At 34.6% G+C, this 18580-nt stretch overlaps 2 protein-coding genes across 5 annotated transcripts; both read right to left on the bottom strand.

Moving 5' to 3' along the window:
- Positions 1–50: 50 nt before the first annotated feature.
- LOC135791489 (G-protein coupled receptor moody-like) lies at positions 51–3344 on the bottom strand. Of its 3 annotated transcripts, none has more exons than XM_065301881.1 (4): positions 3211–3344; positions 1395–1535; positions 1071–1187; positions 51–1005 (listed from the first exon to the last, which is right to left on the bottom strand). In XM_065301881.1, the coding sequence occupies exons 2-4, from the start codon at positions 1520–1522 to the stop codon at positions 282–284; spliced, it is 969 nt and encodes a 322-aa protein (XP_065157953.1). In that variant the 5' UTR covers positions 1523–1535; positions 3211–3344; the 3' UTR covers positions 51–281. The 3 variants fall into 3 exon arrangements, with proteins under 3 accessions (XP_065157953.1, XP_065157952.1, XP_065157951.1); XM_065301880.1 differs by having other exon boundaries at positions 2682–3344; XM_065301879.1 differs by lacking the exon at positions 3211–3344 and adding an exon at positions 1590–1969.
- A 1071-nt stretch (positions 3345–4415) lies between these two features.
- LOC135791959 (uncharacterized) lies at positions 4416–9150 on the bottom strand. 2 transcript variants are annotated; one of them, XM_065302574.1, is made up of 4 exons: positions 9121–9150; positions 5147–5302; positions 4820–5077; positions 4416–4765 (listed from the first exon to the last, which is right to left on the bottom strand). In XM_065302574.1, exons 1-4 carry the CDS (start codon positions 9133–9135, stop codon positions 4682–4684), a joined length of 513 nt encoding a protein of 170 aa, XP_065158646.1. In that variant the 5' UTR covers positions 9136–9150; the 3' UTR covers positions 4416–4681. The 2 variants fall into 2 exon arrangements, with proteins under 2 accessions (XP_065158646.1, XP_065158645.1); XM_065302573.1 differs by lacking the exon at positions 9121–9150 and adding an exon at positions 7765–8008.
- Positions 9151–18580: the final 9430 nt, after the last annotated feature.

An 18580-nucleotide genomic window follows, 5' to 3' on the forward strand; every position in this document is an offset into this window, starting at 1 on the left:
CCTCAACAATGCATGCTGTTCGGCTAATAGTTTTCTTCCAAATATCAAGGTAAGTTTTAAATATTTATTATATCCATACAAATGAAATGTAACAATAATGTTGGCGTATTTAATACTAGCATGGCTTTGGAATTCAATACAATATGTACAAATACAAAAATCAAATAAATTAATACTATAGTTTTCAATCCATACAAATAGCGATTACCGAATAACGGTAACATCATTACTGTTTCTTCATGAACACATATCTCGTGGATTACAAAATCTCAGTGACTTTTTCATCCCTTCGGATTCTTGGCAACCATATTTTTCAAATAACTAACCGACATAAACGATTTACTATTCTGCACATTATCCGGACTCTTCGAATCGAATCTATAAGACCGCGATGTACATCTTAAAGTAGCCCAATAAGCATCACGATACTGTTTGTTCATCGTAACATAAATAACCGGATTAATACAACACGCAGTGTAGAGCAGCAGATAAGCCGTGATGTGAATCGCCGGGAATCGTAACTGCGGGTCGAATATCTTCACGATTGTCAAGGGGAGATAACAGACAACGAAGGCGACAAAAATAACAATGACCATTTTAGTAATGTGCATCTCACTGCGTCGCGTGTTTAGATTGCTCGACGAATGTTGCGCGACACGTTTTTGCGATTGTCTGACAACCCAGTAAATATTCGCGTAGGAAATAATAATAACTAAGCATGGCATAGCGAAGCCAAACATAAACAAAGCGACTTTTGGTGATCGTCCATTTGCATCACGATTAATCGAACAAGTTCCAAGTTTATCATCTCTTCCGAAAGTGCCCCAGACACCCAAGAAGGTAGGCATCATCAAACCGTAACTAAATATCCAAATGGCGGCAATGTAGAGCGCTACTTTGGTTTTCGTGTAGATTTGTGGATAGACGTTTGGATATGCGATGAGAATATAGCGATTGATTGATATTGTGGCTACGCTTATCAATGACACACCAACACTACCATATCTAAGTTGAAATATAAACAAAATAAACAAAAATACTGAATATTATTAGTCTATATTTATAAATACCTCATCATAGGAACTAAGGAACATAACGCGTCCCCGTGAATCCATTTTCCATGGAAAAATTGACTTGCTGCGAAGGGTAACACCAGGCAACAGAATAATAAATCCGAAACACATAAACTAAAAGAAAAACAATCATAAGTATGAATCATGTTTGTGCGAAAACAGTAAAAACTTTCATTTAACCGGAATTTAGTGATGACCACACATGAAGGTCATCGTAATCATGATTGAATCATTAAATCGAATCGCATCATGACCATGTCCAGGTACATATTTATTTTATGAATGAACAATGAATCATTCGATTGATTTTTTTGTTCTTACCTGGCAATGAAAGCGGCAGCAACAGTTCTTATCTTTGAATGTCTCAGCAGTGCGATGGCGGTTAGTAAGTTGCCGATGACGCCGATTATCATGATAAATAATGTCACCACGCCGGCTGCAGTCATCATTCCCTCTGAATATCTAAAAATGTATTAAATTTTATAACTTTTAAACGTGATTCTTTGATTTTCTTACTCGAGCATAATATAATAGCGCTCTGTACGTACAGGGCCATTATTTATTTGCGTGTTATTGTTTAATGCCATTTTAAATATTTAATTAAGTACAACTTGATTTGTTGACAGTCTAAATATGAATGATCTCGTTTCCGTACATTTTTTTTGCGTTTCGATACAAGCGTAATATTTGACCAGAAAATACGTAGAATCATGACGCAGTTGACGCGGCCATGTCCGCAAAGTAAGTGAAATGTGCCCATGGCGCAAAGCAAAGTTGTTAATCTTATCATTTGCGGTTGAATACACAAAATGGGAGCTTTACAATATATTCATGTATAATCAAAGCTTTGTCATCATAACATCCGTCTGGAAGACGTGTTACTATATATACACAACATTACACATACAACATAACCAATATAGATCAATATAGGCAACACATTATACACTTATACGTGAAAACGGTTTTTAGTGGCGAATTAATAAAACAAAAATTCAAATATTGAGGTCACAATAGAGATAAAACTTATTTATATTTATATTGGTGATTGTGACAGTGGAGAACGCCTTAACCGCTGTGAGCTTGCATCAATTAAAACAAATTAAATGGCTAATAAATTAATTAACGAAAGACCAAACGCTCTTGCATTTCGGCCGAAAGCGCGCTCTATTCTCTATCGTGCATTCGCTTTTCTCGATTTTGTGCGCAATGTGCGAGTTCAATTTGTTTTAAATTGACTCACACTGGCCGATGAACTGAAACTGTACTAATTATTTAATGAATTAACTTATAAAGAAGGAAAATACTCTATAACAAACAATGCCAATGTTTACAAATAAATTATTGACATATTATGAATTTTAAAAATAAAAATTGTTATCTTGATTGAAAGAGGTTCCATTGACATCGTCTCGTCTATGTTTTACTTTCTCAAGTGTAAAACATCTGCGTAAAATTAATGTTTGTATATTTGCAATGCTATTTGTAAACCGGAACATAAATAAAATTTTTATTTAATTCAAAATAGATTTTCAATGTTTATTTAACATCAAATACTTTTTATACTTTTAAAAGTTTAATTTATGCTTAAATTAATTAATAACTCACCTAACTAAAACGCTAAACTGTGAATTATCCAAATCGTCACCCTCCATGATTGAATATTCAAGTAATCCAACGTGTATTGCACTCACAATTTAACTAAATTTAATTCCGATTCGATTCAATGTACAAGTCAAATTTTACGTGTTTATCCAACGATAGAGTTAAATAAAGTTTCGTGTTTGTTTAGAATATTTACAATGATTAAATTCTTTTCAAGTACATATTCTACGAAACCAAAGTGTATGCTTGTTGTATGTGTGTCGTGTAGAGTTGACTGACGTTCACTTCGGTTCGCGCGCATGAAAATTAAAATTGATAAATCGGCGACACAATAATTTCGCGCCCATGGCTGGATGGGCGCACAGCACGTTGCCCTAGGAAGGATGGAGATGTGTAAACAGCTGCCGGGCTGCGTTTTCCCCCCTTGTGTACGCCACCGCCGCCGGATGGTTAAAAATTAATCTTAATTAGCTTCAATAATGAAACAGTGCGCGCACTTTTTATCGTTTGGTATGCCACAATTCATACTAACCACAATAACAATACAAACTGTTGCACTATGCACTGATAACGCACAAATGTCGCGAATAAAAATTTTTCAAAAGTCGAAACAATGTGCTGCGTCCGTGTGATTTGTGGCACGAATGCGGAACGTATGCGCACATCGCGCGCAATGCGCAAGATGCTGAGCCCGCATTATTTATTAAACGACGTACCGAATATTAGTCATCGACTCGTGCGCTCGAAGAAATTCCCTCGTCATTACACATCGTTATTGGTTGTAACTTGTTACTAATCCATGCATATTGTTGAGTTGTGCGTGTGTCGAGGAGACCTGTCGCCCTGTCGGCATTGTTCACTTTTACCAATCGTATTCAATTGGTTTGTTTGGGCTAGACATTAATGCCCTGAATTGATTTGAATTACTATTTCAACGTTTGAATAATTCTAGCTTCTATTTTGACTTAAAATGTAAGTTTTCTAAGAATTTTATTAGATAAATGTTTGTTTTGCGCATTAAAAACGTATTAACTGTGATTTCCGGCAGTTTTCCGCCAAAGTCATTAAAATTTAAACAATGAATTGTTATTATCCACGCCCGCGACTTGTTTGGGCGTTGTTACTGATTAAATAAACGACTTGTAAGTTGGCTTAAACCAAATGATACGCAATCAGTACGGAAGTTTGACTGGAGCATACATGCGATATGATTTATGTAAAGTTTATTGAAATTATTAAAAAATTGCTTTGGATGCATAAATTATACTTAGTCGCGTGCTCAAATAATCTAATTAATGTTTTTTACCCGCAAAGTTTGCATCGGATGTTTATACGTCACATTTTAAAATAATTGCTATTATAAACATGTTTAGCGTTAAAAAGCAACATTTTCAATTGGTCAATGCTTGAATCATGTAATGAGGAATGTAATTAATGCAAACTGCATTTTTACTACTTTTTATGCTTTATTAGTCATAGTTTTGTTTATTTTTATGCAAGATGCATGCAATCGTGTATAATGTGTAGTCTACCTGGATATTAAACCTTTTGGTCCTTTTATAGTGCTAAAATTTTCATTTGTAGATTGCGTACATTCGGAAAAAAACGATTAATTGAAGTTAATCGATGTTATGCAACTGTATTTGCATAAAACGCAAACAACACATTATTCCTGATGTAATTATAGTGTCACATCAGGTAATCAACATAATTTATGGGGGAAATTAGTAAAACTCATCACATATTTCCATTTATTGTTTAGACATTTCACCAGTTTTTCTTGATTAATTCTATAAACCGCTATATACACAGAAACTAAAATAAATTACGCATACACCGCTAATATAAAACACTGACTAATTTCGTGTGACTTAAATTAAAATTCTCAGTCTTAATTATGTGAACATCAACCGCAGGACAAGATAATTTCGATTTGTAATGCAGTTACAAGTTGCAGTGTGTGGCTTTTTGAACAAATCATTAAATATTAAATTTTTCACATTTTAAAGTCCTGCAAAAGTTGCTCCGATTGCATTCAGCGCAGATGTCGCTTGTTTCGACGCATAACGCGCTTTATCATATGGCGCCTGAAAAATGAATCAAATATTAATGATTTAATTAAATTTTTAAGTGAAACTCACGTCTAGAACGCTGTTGACAATATTTGCGACACCGTCGAAGCCTCCGATTAGCGCAGTCGCGACACGACGTGATTTCGCGCCGTCGTTTCCGTACTTTTCATGCTCTTGTGTAATGTCAATTAGCGGCTTGTGGCCGACGATCTCGGCGATGAATTGATGCGAGCGCGTGTAGGCCGAATCCAATTGGGAGATTTTGCCTTCCATTTCAAGTAGAGCTCGTTCACGACCATAGGAACCGTAATGTGGGACTACTTGTTGCTAAAACATAAAGCAAACATAGCTGTCAATTATAATTCGCGAAATTTTCGATGATAATTGAATTATTACCTTATTACTTTCACCCCACTGTTGAAAACCATCTCCGAAATTCATTAAAACTTGACTACCGCCAATAATGGCGTTGTCTAATCCCAAAGGATAAGCAAATGAAGTTGTGCACATCAAAACAAATGTGAAACATGTGAAAAATCGAAAATCCATGGCCTAGAAATTATTAATAAATATATAAAATATATATTATGCAATTTATGTAAATTTCAAATGTAATTAAACATCTCAAGAGTTAAAAACGAATGCCCAACGTCTAAATCTATAAGTCTACAGGTTGTATTTATGAATTATTAAATTATTTTATTTCTGTTTGAATTTTTATAAAATTTACGACTGATATGGCTTTGAAATTCACAATTTATCTGGATTAACCTTGACTTGCTTACAGTTTTATTCGGATTGCGTAAAACTGCCGCAGCGACTTTTTGAGAAGTTAATTTATTGAAATCCAAGACATTAAACAGTGGTCTAATATAATTTAAGTAATTATGTTGTTGAGTACTGTAATCAGCTTGTTCTAATTATTTTTTGCTTCGTAGTTAAAACAAATGTCAATCTATATCAAATATTTAGATAAATAAAAATTCCATGTGCGCTTGCTTTGTTTCGCGCGTGTTTTTCTAAAACTAGTTTTTAAAAATACGTCTTTTGAACGTGAACGTGACTTACTTTTGGCTACTGTATTAAGTGACACCTGTTTCTCGACCTTCACACAGTTCTGATGCAGTTTGGCTAATAGAATCGTATCAATTTGCATAAACTATAATTATCAATCTATTGCAAAAATTACTCGAAATTAATTAATTCATTTTCAACATCGACAAATAAATTAAGACATTAAATATGTATTTTATAGTATTTTATTCTTTTCGGTGTGTTAATAATATTGTGTTAATTCCGGTTTTATTAATTCGGACATAATTGAATATTTTGGCACATTATCGCACGCAACATTTGATTTGGATACAATTGAATGAATTCGTTGCTTTGCACGCAAGTCGGTTTTCAATATCAATGTCTTCTCGCGTTACGTGAACGATCCACGAATATATTATGTTCTTTTATTAGTAACACCGCATATTTTGCTTCGTGAGTACGTGACATGATCTTTACGAGCGAAAAATTGGCCAATGCCAAGGCTGATCACATAAAATGTGTAACAGATCAGTTATTAGACAGGCAACATACCATTCTATTAATATTTTGTACTGTTATTACTTTTACTTGATTAATGTTGAAGTTTTTGAATGCAAGGTCGTTTTTAATATCAATATCTGATTAAATTTGATAAATTTTTTTTGATAAAAATAAAAACCCTTTAAATCGGAGGATAAATTAATTAAAAACTAAAATTTACTTAAATTTGATTTAAGTTTGCATAATTCTGTAAAATAAGTTGTATTGTTGGTAATTTTATCAACTTGTAACTAGTACAAGTTGCAGTTGCAACAAAATGCACTTCGGTGAAAACATTACTGACCTGCAGTTGCAGTGTGCAATGAAATGCACTCATGTTGCAATTGTGCATTGAGCGATTGAGCATTGAGCAACGTTAGAATGTCGTGGCGAGTGCATTCACAATTTTATTTGCATTTTACAAATAAAATTATGCTTCGCACACAAAACCCTGCTAAGTGAACATTTAATAAAGTTTAAAAAACGAGTTATTTTTATTTGTCATTAATTTTTTGTTTGTTTTAATATTAGTTGAACTTAATTGTTACAATTACACTTCGGTTGATACATGCATGCGTTGATCGAATGCGCCGTGTACTTTCTATGAATATTTTATGTCAAGGTGTTTTCGGACGTTTGTGTTTAATATTCGGAACTGTTTCATAATAGCGGCAAGCGCGGTCCGAAATGTTTGAACACTTTGCGCACACATCGAGTTTGTTAATTATCCGCAGTTCCGTACAAGGTTGACGACGACCGCCGCAAACAACAACGCGCGCAAGAATCTGGTATCGAGACCGAAACCAACTGCATTCTTTATATTTACAAACTTGACCAAATGCATTTCTATTGCCAAATCGTACCAAATCTAGTTTTTAACTTTGTGTCTTGATTGATGAAAAGTGTGTGTAATGTATTGAGAGTGTCAAAATCGTTCAATTGTTTTCGGTTTGGTGCATTGCGAAAATTTGCAACTCTAGAATACAATTGGGAAACGCATCTTGTTAACGAGGCGACATTACGAATTAAATCAATAAGTCTCAACAAAAAACAAGTTAAAAAGCGTGAATGGTTTGCTGCAATTGTTGAATGAAACTTTTGTGCTCTGCCATGACGAAGACTTCTTTCTTGTTGACAATACATTTCTCAAGAATGAATTCGTTTTGATTTTCAATACGAAGCGAAATAATTTTATTTTTAATTGTAATTTTGTCAAGACATCTTCAATATATGTCAACTACTCGTAGGAGCACATAAATAATTGCATAATCTTTGATGATGGCTTATAATTGTCGATCATCATTGAAAATAATTAAATTCTTCAACTTCAAGGCAATTTACAAGATGACATCTTCAATCATTATTAAAAAGAACACTAATCATCGTGGACTTAATTCAGATAAATGGCATTTCAATTAAATTTTATTTTAAAAACTTACTTTTGAATTTGTAAGCATTCCAATTGATTTGTACTATTCACAGACAAAAGAAATTTCACACTTTAGTCACTTTAAAAACACTGTAATCTTATATCAATATTATCAATATGATATTTTAATAGATTAAACAATTCAACATCCGTTTTGGTTCTTGTCGACCGCACGCGCGAATTCGTACTGGGCGATAAGTATCGCTGGTATCGAGGAGTCCACCCGTTTCCTTTCCTTCCTCTCTTGGCGCACTTCGCCGACTTCACACCGCGCATTACTTAAGCTCAGCATGCGCGGCGCGCTTCCACCCGAATGCACATAAATGAGTGCCACTAGGTTAAAAGATAAAGACAAAGTGATAACGCACATAGAACTTTCTCTTTCGCGCACATGTGCGTTACTCCCGCTAATTATAATTGCACACACATTCGTGTGTGTAATATATGCGTTTTAATTCGCGATAACATTAACAAATTTATTAATTGTAGTAAAAATGCAATTTATTACGAAAGTGACGTTTTGTTCCTGTTCAAAACAAAAATTTTATTTTATTTAATTTTATGGAGGTCATTTATTTTCAAATTTTATAATTTAATTGTTTACTTTAAAGAATTTGGCATTCAATTCATTGAAAAGTAAACGATTAAATTTTTATGCTATTAGAAAACATTATTTGGCGGAATTCCACGGTGACACTGGACTTTGACGCATGACAAAAGACGCATCAATTAACAACCTGCACGTTATTTAATATTTGCCGAAATGCTCGAAGCAACTTGAACGTACAAGGCAAATAGGAACAAACAATGAATAATAAATTTGTCGTCTCATGTTTCAGCCTTGCGCGAAAAATGACAAGACAACTTAATGTAAAAAAAATTACATGCAACAATATTGAAAGTTAAAGTTTTTGTGTGCAGTTTGCGATGCAGTTGCATTCAGAGCGCGACTTGATTTCGTCATGGAAAATAGAAAATAATAAAATAATCAAAAAAAAACCTGCATACAAGTGCAATACGAACATAAAAATACAGGTTTTCGGTGTTGATTAAAAATAATAAATAAAATGTTAATTTAAAAAAAATCAATAAAACCAAATTAATCCAGTTTGCCTTAAACTCAACTCGAGATTTCAACTTTTCGACGCACTTTTAACGAATGACTTAAATTTAAAGCATAAAGTAGTTCAAGTTCGAGTGCAATACGAATGTTTTACCTTTACTTGTTTCTTTGGCGGACAATTGACTGTAATACACACATTTAGTTAGCTATCAGCCTAGTCAATCTATTCATTATTTCTTTATATGGTTGGTAATTATTGCAAATAAAAAAATTAAGTACTTAAGTTACTACATTCGGACTTACTTTACAAATTAACATAAATAATTATTCGACGCCTCGCGTAATTTCCGATGTTGTTTATTAATATGATGGCGTCGACGGCGATTTGTTCAAGTATTCGGCGGTTTTATTACCCGCCATTCCGATGGCACGCACTTTGAAATAATTAAAGTACCGATTTTGCGTCACAAGGTCAATCGACTGCGGCGGCGCGCGCGACTTTGACGTTGCGCAATGTTCTTTGGTTTTAGTTGAAGCCAAATCAAAGTTTAAATAGTGTTAGTAACTGACAGCAACACTATTGGTGCAAATGCTCACACCACAAGCGCAATGCAAGTTTTTTTTTACGATTGCTACTCGCTTATTAGTTATTTGGGTTAAAAACCGAAATGCTGTGGCTAATATCTTGCTATCCTTACTAATCAATCAAAATGTTTGTTTTTATTTATGAATTTATTAAGTAGAATAGATTTACAATGGTTGGTAACAAACAAAACAAGAAAAAATTCGAAAATTTGATTTCAATACAAAAAAAAAAGAAAATATCAACAAAGAAGACAATGAAGTTATAAAGCATGTAATTTTCTTTTAAATTAATAAAATATCTGTGATTGATTCACAATAAAACTTTAGTTTACGAATAGCATTTAAAATGTTGTGTATGTTGCAATTATTATTAATATGACAATAACTTGTAGATTAATCACATCTATTAGTGTAATATCTTCAGATACCTTCTGCATTAAACTAAATCACACATGATTTATAATTGTGTGCGTGTGTTGGACCTTGAATTAAATGTTAACGCGATGGAATTTAAATTTAATTTGAATATTTATTGCTATCCACGCTTAGTTTTAAACTCATGCATTTCGGCACGTACGCATGCTAAACTTGATTTCGGCGCTTGCACGCAATGCTAAAAAGAAATAACTAAATACCAAAAACGAACTAATTGCATGTGCACACTTGTAAGACTGAGCGTGCTGCGGCATTTCAAGGTTTCGTATTTTACGCTTGAGGTATTAAACGTTCATTACTTTATTTTTCGAAGTTCTGTCGTCCTTTGTCAGTAATTATATTGCAATAAAGATGTGTGGAAGATAGTTGTAATGAGTGTAGAAAAATAGAAATGTTATAGTTTTGATCGAATTTAATAATAACCACTTTTTATCAATATGTGGATACTGATTATAAATAAATTATATTACTTATTAATCTACCTGCGTAAAGTTTTTTGTATTGAACGTGTTTCTGTGCTGGTAAACATTGGTTTTGTGCATTTAGGTTTCATTCCTCTACCGATCAGGTACGCGAGAGGTGTATAATGAGGAACTTAAACTCATCTACACCTGATCCAATTCCTGACATCAAATGAATTCTATTCCTGCATTAGATTGAATTTATTTATTATTTTCCAAATAATTTTTGTAATTAGCTTACGAAAAAGCAACAGGGGTTTTGCTCTTGAGCCTGTCATCATAGGAGAACCATTCTGACATCACGTTGTAAGTATCTCATTTCTTCTTATCATTTTCATAAATAACTTGAGTGACTAGCTCACGAAAGAGTCTACATAAATTGCATTTTTGTATATCGAAGGACTGATTTTTGTTTGTTTTAATTGTTTTGCACCTGAGCCCTACAATTCTATCATCAGATAGTAAGTAATTATTTTCTTTATTATTTTTATAAATAACTTTTGTGATTAGCTCACGAAAAAGCCTACAAAAGTCGAATATAGACTGAGTGATTTATCGCGTGTCCCGAAATAATAAATGAATATATAATTCGGTGAATAAAGGATACTTTAATTTTAGGTTCTTGTTCACATTTAATCCTTGTGTTTACAACACCGTTTCAATTTCAGATGTAACAGTAAGCAGAGAAAAAGAAGGTAGAAGAAGGCACAGTACTAGAAGTAAGTTGGGAATATAGTAGGAGAAGAAAAGAAACCACCACGAGAACACAGGATGGAATCAAATTTTTGATAGTCTAAGAACGCTCTGCTCGACCACTTACTGTTTGATGGCGCCCGGCCCGGCGTAGCGCATCTCAACAATTTTTAAGTTGGGGAATCCCCTGAGAGGGACAACTCCTAAATATGTTGCGAATTTTCGGAACAAATTTCCCCCCAGCGATGACAGGAGAAAGGTACACAAATGATACTAGTCGCTGGGTCCTTTAATATGTATATACTAGTTAACTCGGCAAACGTTGTTTTGCCATATAAATTATTTTTAGTTTCTAGATAAATTCCAGTGTAGACAAACAGTAACTTACATATTATAAGTGTGTAAGTATGTAAAACTTGGTTAACTGAACAAATCGTGCCAAATACACTTAAAATTAATAATTTTATAATCTAAAATATAAAAATGAATCGCAAAATGTGTTGGTAACCGCTTCACTCAACAATGCCTAGATCAATTTAGCTAATTCTTCTTTTAATATGTTTGTTAAAGTCCAAGGGTGGTTTTTACGGCGACAAAAATTGGAATAATTACCGGGAAAACGGGGAAAAGCTGAGGTTTTTCTTTTTTCGATTAACGAAACAAATTCCGCAGCCTTCTTCGACTTATTTTTGATTTATTGTTTTATATGGTGTTTTGCGCAAAGTGTTTTCTACTGAGTTTTCTTTTATCCACTGACAAACGAAACAAATCCCGCAGTTTTCTTTGATTCATTTTTGTTTGATTGTTTCATTTCGTTTTTTGTGCAAAGTGGTTAATCTACGATCACTAAGTATTGCATGTGACACAATTCGGGGTGTTTTTGTGGGTCCCACTAATATAATTTGTTCTTGAAAGGGTGGCGAAAGATCGTGGAAGCGCCTTGTCAACGGGGTGACTGTTCTGTTCAGGAGATTTTTTTGCACCGACTATAAAATAGAGAGGAACAAAATCTGTCACATTCCAATTTTTTTTAACAGAACGAAGTCTGTTGGGTCCGCTAGTTATGAATAAAACAGTAATAATTAATAGTTACGGGGGTATTCTACTCTAGATATTTTCAAAGTTTAACTATTCAAGAATACGTGTACAAGAGGATTTTTCAAAATTGAAATTATTTTCCGAGATATTGCCGTTTTGGTGACGCGGCATCCATATTGGTTCGCATTGACGCGAAACTTTAAACGTGTTTTTCTCGAAACTGTATTTTTCGAGACGGTACCCACGATTTCTCAACTTCTACTGAACCGATTTACTTGAAATTTTTACAGAGTCTTCTTTATAGACTTTTCTTTAAGATGAACTACGCTTATCCCCAAATTCCGATTTTAAATATTCCAAAAAAAATCTAGAATATCAAAAAATAAGGTTGAAAAAATCACTATTTTTTCAAACAGTCGCCATTTTGTGAAAAACTTTTTTTTTTCACTTGTCCGTAGTTCATATGATTGCGACATTATTCTAGATTAATAATTAATTATTCTAGATTAATTCAGATCACTTGGAGGGCTAAAATCATGGGTACGGTCACCTGCCAATTTTTTGGGACCTCCCACTTCATCACCTGCTGGAATTTAAAATTTTGAACTTTTTTCAGTTTTTATTTTTTTTTGTATTCTCAAAACATTAATAAATAAGTGTTAAAAAAATGGATAGTAAAAATATTAATTGATTTTTTTTACGGCCTTTCAAAAATCACATGAAATTCATGCCTCTAGAGTAGAATACCCCCTTAATATGAGAGTTACACTGAGATAGCAATATGATAATTGTATACGTTACTACTACACATGATACATATACCATAATGATGGTCGAAAACTGGGTAGGGAGTGAGAGAAGTCTTATTGTGTGCGTGAAACAGGAGACCGACTTCAATCTCATTCCTTCGAGCGGGATGAAAAAAAATTAAATTACCAAAATGGCTATAAAAATATAGGGGTTGGTGATAAAAAAGTAAATATTTAAAGTTGTGTGTATTTTTTAATGCCACATTATATACAAATAGAAACAAAATTTTTTGTCCAAATTAAAAAAAAAATTAAGGGTGAAGAACCCTTATCACTTAGGGGTATGAAGAATAGATAGTAGCCGATTCTCAGACCTACTGACTACGCATATAAAATTTTCTTTCGAGCGAGATGAAAAATGATTAAATTACTAAAATGGCTATTAAAAAAATAGGGGTTGGTGATAAAAAAGTAAAAATTTAGGGTTGTATGCATTTTTTATGCCACATAAAAAAATTAAAAACAAAAAATTTCGAGCAAAATTTAAAAAAAATATTTAAGGGTGAACAACCCTTATTACTTAGAGATATGAAAAATAGATAGTAGCCGATTCTCAGACCTACTGAATACGCATATAAAATTTGGTATAAATCGGTAAAGCCGTTTCGGAGGAGTATGGAAACGAACACTGTGACACGCAAATTTTATATACTTGTATATACCTAGGTAGATATTTATTATCAAATGTAAGACAATTAAATAAGTACGATACATAGAAAATTTGTGCCGCCATTTCGAAACAAGTCTTGCGACCTGCATATCCGCATCTATACAGCATCACAAGCATAAAATTATAAACATATAGCACTAGGAAATAGCAATTAATTAGAGGAAAAATAATATACAGGGTGTTTTTACTCATTTTTACAGGATATGGCAGAAATGTGATATACTGTATAATTCAAAAAGAAAATATGACGTTCAAAAAGAAAAACAGACAACAAACTTGGTCAGTAGCTAATTGGAAATCAAGGAAATCCAGATTACAGGATCATTCAAAGAAAAATGACAACATTTTAAAAGAAAATCATACGACCAAGGCGCGAAAATCTGGAAACAACAACTGCAGTTAATTAAAAAATTTATTTCAATTATTTTGATCAAGAAAAACAAATATACAGGGTGACACTTTAAAAAAGAATATATACCTGTAATTCAATTAATATAATGTTGAAAAGTTATCCAGAGTGTGTGCTAGCAATACTATTTTCCACTTTAAGATGTTAAATCTAGTAATTGATGACACAATTATTAGGTTTAATATCTGAGTTTTATTTATATTACAATAAGGCAGTATACAAAAGTATCTATGACAATGAGTAAGTTGACCGCTTGCTTCAAGAGGGATCAGCTCGACTGACTCTACTCGTTGACATCGACTTACGCCTGTAACAGAAAAACAATATTAGGGGTTCAAGGAACTATGGAAGGGGAAGGGTCAGGTATACAAATGCAAGAGTACTGTACTTGCAAGTACTGTATGTCTGTTGGAACTAAATATATTTCCAACACTCCCACTTGTTTAGATCCTATCAGACATACTCAGTTTATTTCTCAAGTAAACAAACTGTTCCTTAGGCAGTGGTTTGGTAAAGATATCGGCCACCTGCTCTTTTGATTGCACATATTTAATCTTAATTGTTTCATCCTCCACTAAATCACGGATGTAGTGATAACGGACATCTATATGTTTGGATCTGTTGTGGAGTTCTGGATTACTTGCTAATTTAATTGCCGACTGATTGTCGACCTGGACTATTACACTTTTGCATTTCACATCCAGTTCCTTTAAAATCTTCTGCAGCCAGACTGCATCCTTAGCTCCATGATTTAGTGCAATGTATTCTGCTTCTGTGGTAGATAACGAAACAATATCTTGTCTCTTGCTGCACCAACTCACTGGTGACTTATTTAGCATAAATACAAAACCACTTCTTGATTTCCTGGTATCCACGCACCCGGCAAAATCTGCATCAGTGTATCCTTCTAATTCTAGTTGTCTCCCACTTGCTCCAATGTCCTTTACTAGCTCTGGTGTCTCTCTCCCACTTGCTCCGTACACTATTCCATAATCTATTGTCCCACGCAGGTAACGAAAAATCTTTTTCACTGCACTCCAATGGGTCTCATTGAAGTTATTTAAGAACTGGCTGACTGTGTTAACTGCATACTCGATGTCAGGTCGTGTCACTCTTGCTGCAAATAAAAGTGAACCGACGGCCTCACGATACGGGATATACTCATTATGGTTCTTTTGGCCGACTATAGTTGTCGCACTTAGGTGTAGTCCTGGTTCAGCAGGTATACCTACAGGATTCGCTTCTTCCATCATGAACTTATTCAGGATCTTCCTAACATAGTTCGATTGTTTTATTTTCAGTAGTCTCTTTTCACGGTTTCGTTGAATTTCAAATCCTACAAATTGATCTGCCTCGTCGACCGTTATTTGGAAGATGGTCTTTAGGTACTGGAGAACTTTATTGATTACACTTTTGGATTTTGATGCCATTAACCCATCATCAACATAAAGTGCAAGATAGACTAAATTGCCATCAATGGTTGCAATAAACACACATTTCTCACTCATTGCTTTAATCCACTTTTCACTCTCCGGTGATTTAATTGCTTCTGTGTAAGAAACTGGGGCAGTGTCAACAGTATACGCCACAGGTACACCGTAGTAGTTTGGGCGATTAAGACGTGTTCTCTCCCTTAATCTATGAGCATAATTCGTTCGGTTTTCTTGATTTTCTTCATTATCTTCATGTTGATCTCCATCATTTTCTCCGTGCTGATCTTCATTGTTCTCTCCGTGCTGATCTTCATCATTTCTATTATTTTCATTTTCTGCTGCCTTGTCTTCATTCTCTTCTTCTTCCTCTATGGGGGCTAAACTCAGGTCAAATGTTTTGCGCGTTTCGTCGTTGGGTATTATGTTTTCATCTTCTTTTTCATTAAACACAACGTCACTACTTACATAAATTTTACGGCTCTCTTTATCCCATAGGCGATAATTCTGAGACTCACCATCGTAGCCTACCATGATCATTTTCCGACTTTTTTCATCAAATTTTGTCCTTTTTTCTTTTGGTATACTTAAATATGCATCAGAACCAAAAACTCGTAAGTGACTCACATTTGGCTTACAGTTGAACCAACTCTCATACGCGGTTTTGCCGTTACTCTGCTTTGTGACCACACGATTTAATAAGTAAATTGCAGAGTTAACTGCTTCAGGCCACAGTTGTTTAGGCACATTTTTAGCAATCATCATTGATCTAGCATTATCAACTATCGTTCGGATTTCTCGTTCTGCTCGCCCATTTTGTTCATGAATATAGGGTGAAGATAATTCATGTACAATTCCTTTGTCATTGATGAATTTCTTGAACTGGGTTGATAAGTACTCCGTGCCATTATCAGATCGCAATACTTTCAGTTTGTTTCCCGTTTGCCTCATAATTAGGCTTTCAAATTTTCTAAATTGATCAAAGGTTTCCGATTTCTGGCGTAGAAAATATGCTGCGCGATAACCCGTACATTCATCCTTGAACAATACGAAATATCTCGTTCCTTTTGGTGATTCAATATTCACGGGGCCACAAACATCTGTATGAATCATTTCTCCCGGTTTAAAATTTCGGTTTCTTGCAATTGATTTATGGGGCTTTCGTGTTTGTTTGCCCAAAGTGCAGGGCTCACAAAAAATCTTCAAAATTATTGAATGCTAATTTTAAACCCTCAACCGCCATAAACCTTTCCGTTTCCTTAATGCTTCTAATGTTTATGTGGCCGAGCCTTTCATGCCAAAGTTTAAGTGAGGCTACATTAACCGAAACAATATTACACTCCATCTGTTTCTTAACTTTGAACAACATGCGAAATAGATTTCCGTACCGTGTGCCTACTAGAGATAACTCTCCTTTTGGGTTACGTATCTCACAGCGATCGTTGTAAGCATGAAAAGAATAGTTTTTATTATTTACCACCCCTACAGAGAATAGATTCCTTCTTAAGTCTGGCACCAAGAGGACATTGGTTAATTGCCTATCGTAAACTTGTCCCTCTAGGGTTACTTGAATGTCCACTGTTCCAATCCCAGCTGTATGCAGTATCTTGTTGTCAGCAATCCGTACAAATGTAATCTCTTCTGAAGGCTGCAGAGTTGTGAAACTTTCTCTTTCCCACGCCATATGCATGCTCGCTCCTGAATCTGCTATCCAGATGTCCTTCTCCTTACAGGTTGTCTCCGAGCTCAATGCTGAAACTTCACAAATGTAAGTTTCCATTGTCTTCAAATCATCATTTTTAACCCCCTGCTTTCCATCATCTTCAAAGACGTTATCTGGGCATTCTCGCATCCAGTGTCCTATTTTCTTACAAATTTTACACCGTGTTCTCTTTTTTAATTCTTGTATTTGAGCTTTCGTCAAATACTCCCTCTTTGGTTCTTGTTTCTTCAAGTTCATGGCCTGTACCTGTAATGCCAGCGTCGTCTCACTCTCGTGATCTTCTTTCAACCGTTTATCTTCACGAATGATTCTCACAGTAAGATTTTCTATCTTCTGTGCATCCTTAGGAGTGCATTCCCATGCCATTCTAAACGCTGAGAATCTTGGAGTCAAGCTACTTAGGAGTTTCGATATCACGGACATCTCTGATACCTTTTCACCAATATTTTCAAGCTTCTTGTATATGCTTTCAAACTTCTCGATCTGAACATTGACTGGTTCATTATCATCAATTTTAAAATCATAGTATTGCTGCCACGCACTAGCCGCTGCGTCTTCACTAACTTCACCATACAGTGCTTTTAGCTTGTCCCAAATGGCTTGGGGACTACTACAGTTGATCAGATTTGGATGCAGTGCTTGTTCGACGGAAGTCAGTAGAATCACAGCTGCCTGTGATCTGCTCTTACGCCACATCTTCCACTCATTCAAATTTTTCGCCTTATCAGGTTCTTCATCAGCCCCTTCAACAAATTCTGACAGTTCTTTCGCATCCAGTAGGAAGGTAATACCGAATTTCCACATCTCGTAATTCTTTCCGTCTAATTTAATCAAATTCGCGGTGTCTTTCTCAGTCATTGTAAACAGTTTTATTTCACAGGTAGTTTATACACAAATTACACCAACACACACCAAATTGTTCTCTTGACTCAAACTAGAACTCGTAACACTCAACCACGAACTAACTAGACTCTAACTAGGATTCGCGGATTCACACTTTTATTTACTGCTTTATTTATCAAATAAAACTCGTGGCGCAGTGGAAGCGTGCTGGGCCCATAACCTGTTAAATCTAGTAATTGATGACACAATTATTAGGTTTAATATCTGAGTTTTATTTATATTACAATAAGGCAGTATACAAAAGTATCTATGACAATGAGTAAGTTGACCGCTTGCTTCAAGAGGGATCAGCTCGACTGACTCTACTCGTTGATATCGACTTACGCCTGTAACAGAGAAACAATATTAGGGGTTCAAGGAACTATGGAAGGGGAAGGGTCAGGTATACAAATGCAAGAGTACTGTACTTGCAAGTACTGTATGTCTGTTGGAACTAAATATATTTCCAACACAAACCGCAACAACCTCGTGAACATGTATGTAGGGGTCGATTGGCTGCTTGAGTTAGTATTTCTGCACTGCGGGTGGGTAACCCTGCTTTTACTCTTCCCATGGAAACTCAACTTTCCTGGAAAAGTAAATAATCTGTTTAAGAGACTTATTGCGT

The sequence above is a fragment of the Atheta coriaria genome, unplaced genomic scaffold, assembly GCF_025399875.1.
Source record: "Atheta coriaria isolate IRGN ID8LTWV9N9 unplaced genomic scaffold, Caltech_Dcor_3.1 hic_scaffold_5_pilon, whole genome shotgun sequence".
Classification (NCBI taxonomy): domain Eukaryota; kingdom Metazoa; phylum Arthropoda; class Insecta; order Coleoptera; family Staphylinidae; genus Dalotia; species Dalotia coriaria.

Excerpts from the sequence above, each read along its gene's own strand:
- LOC135791489 (XM_065301879.1), bottom strand. The coding sequence starts at position 1,660 with ATGGCATTAAACAATAACACGCAAATAAATAATGGCCCTGTACGTACA. Across the intron at positions 1,188-1,394 it reads GCTGCCGCTTTCATTGCCAG|TTTATGTGTTTCGGATTTAT; the intron begins GTAAGAACAAAA and ends TTTTTCTTTTAG. Across the intron at positions 1,006-1,070 it reads TCCTTAGTTCCTATGATGAG|ATATGGTAGTGTTGGTGTGT; the intron begins GTATTTATAAAT and ends ATTTCAACTTAG.
- LOC135791959 (XM_065302573.1), bottom strand. Across the intron at positions 5,078-5,146 it reads AGTGGGGTGAAAGTAATAAG|CAACAAGTAGTCCCACATTA; the intron begins GTAATAATTCAA and ends TTTATGTTTTAG. Across the intron at positions 4,766-4,819 it reads TTGTCAACAGCGTTCTAGAC|GCGCCATATGATAAAGCGCG; the intron begins GTGAGTTTCACT and ends TTCATTTTTCAG.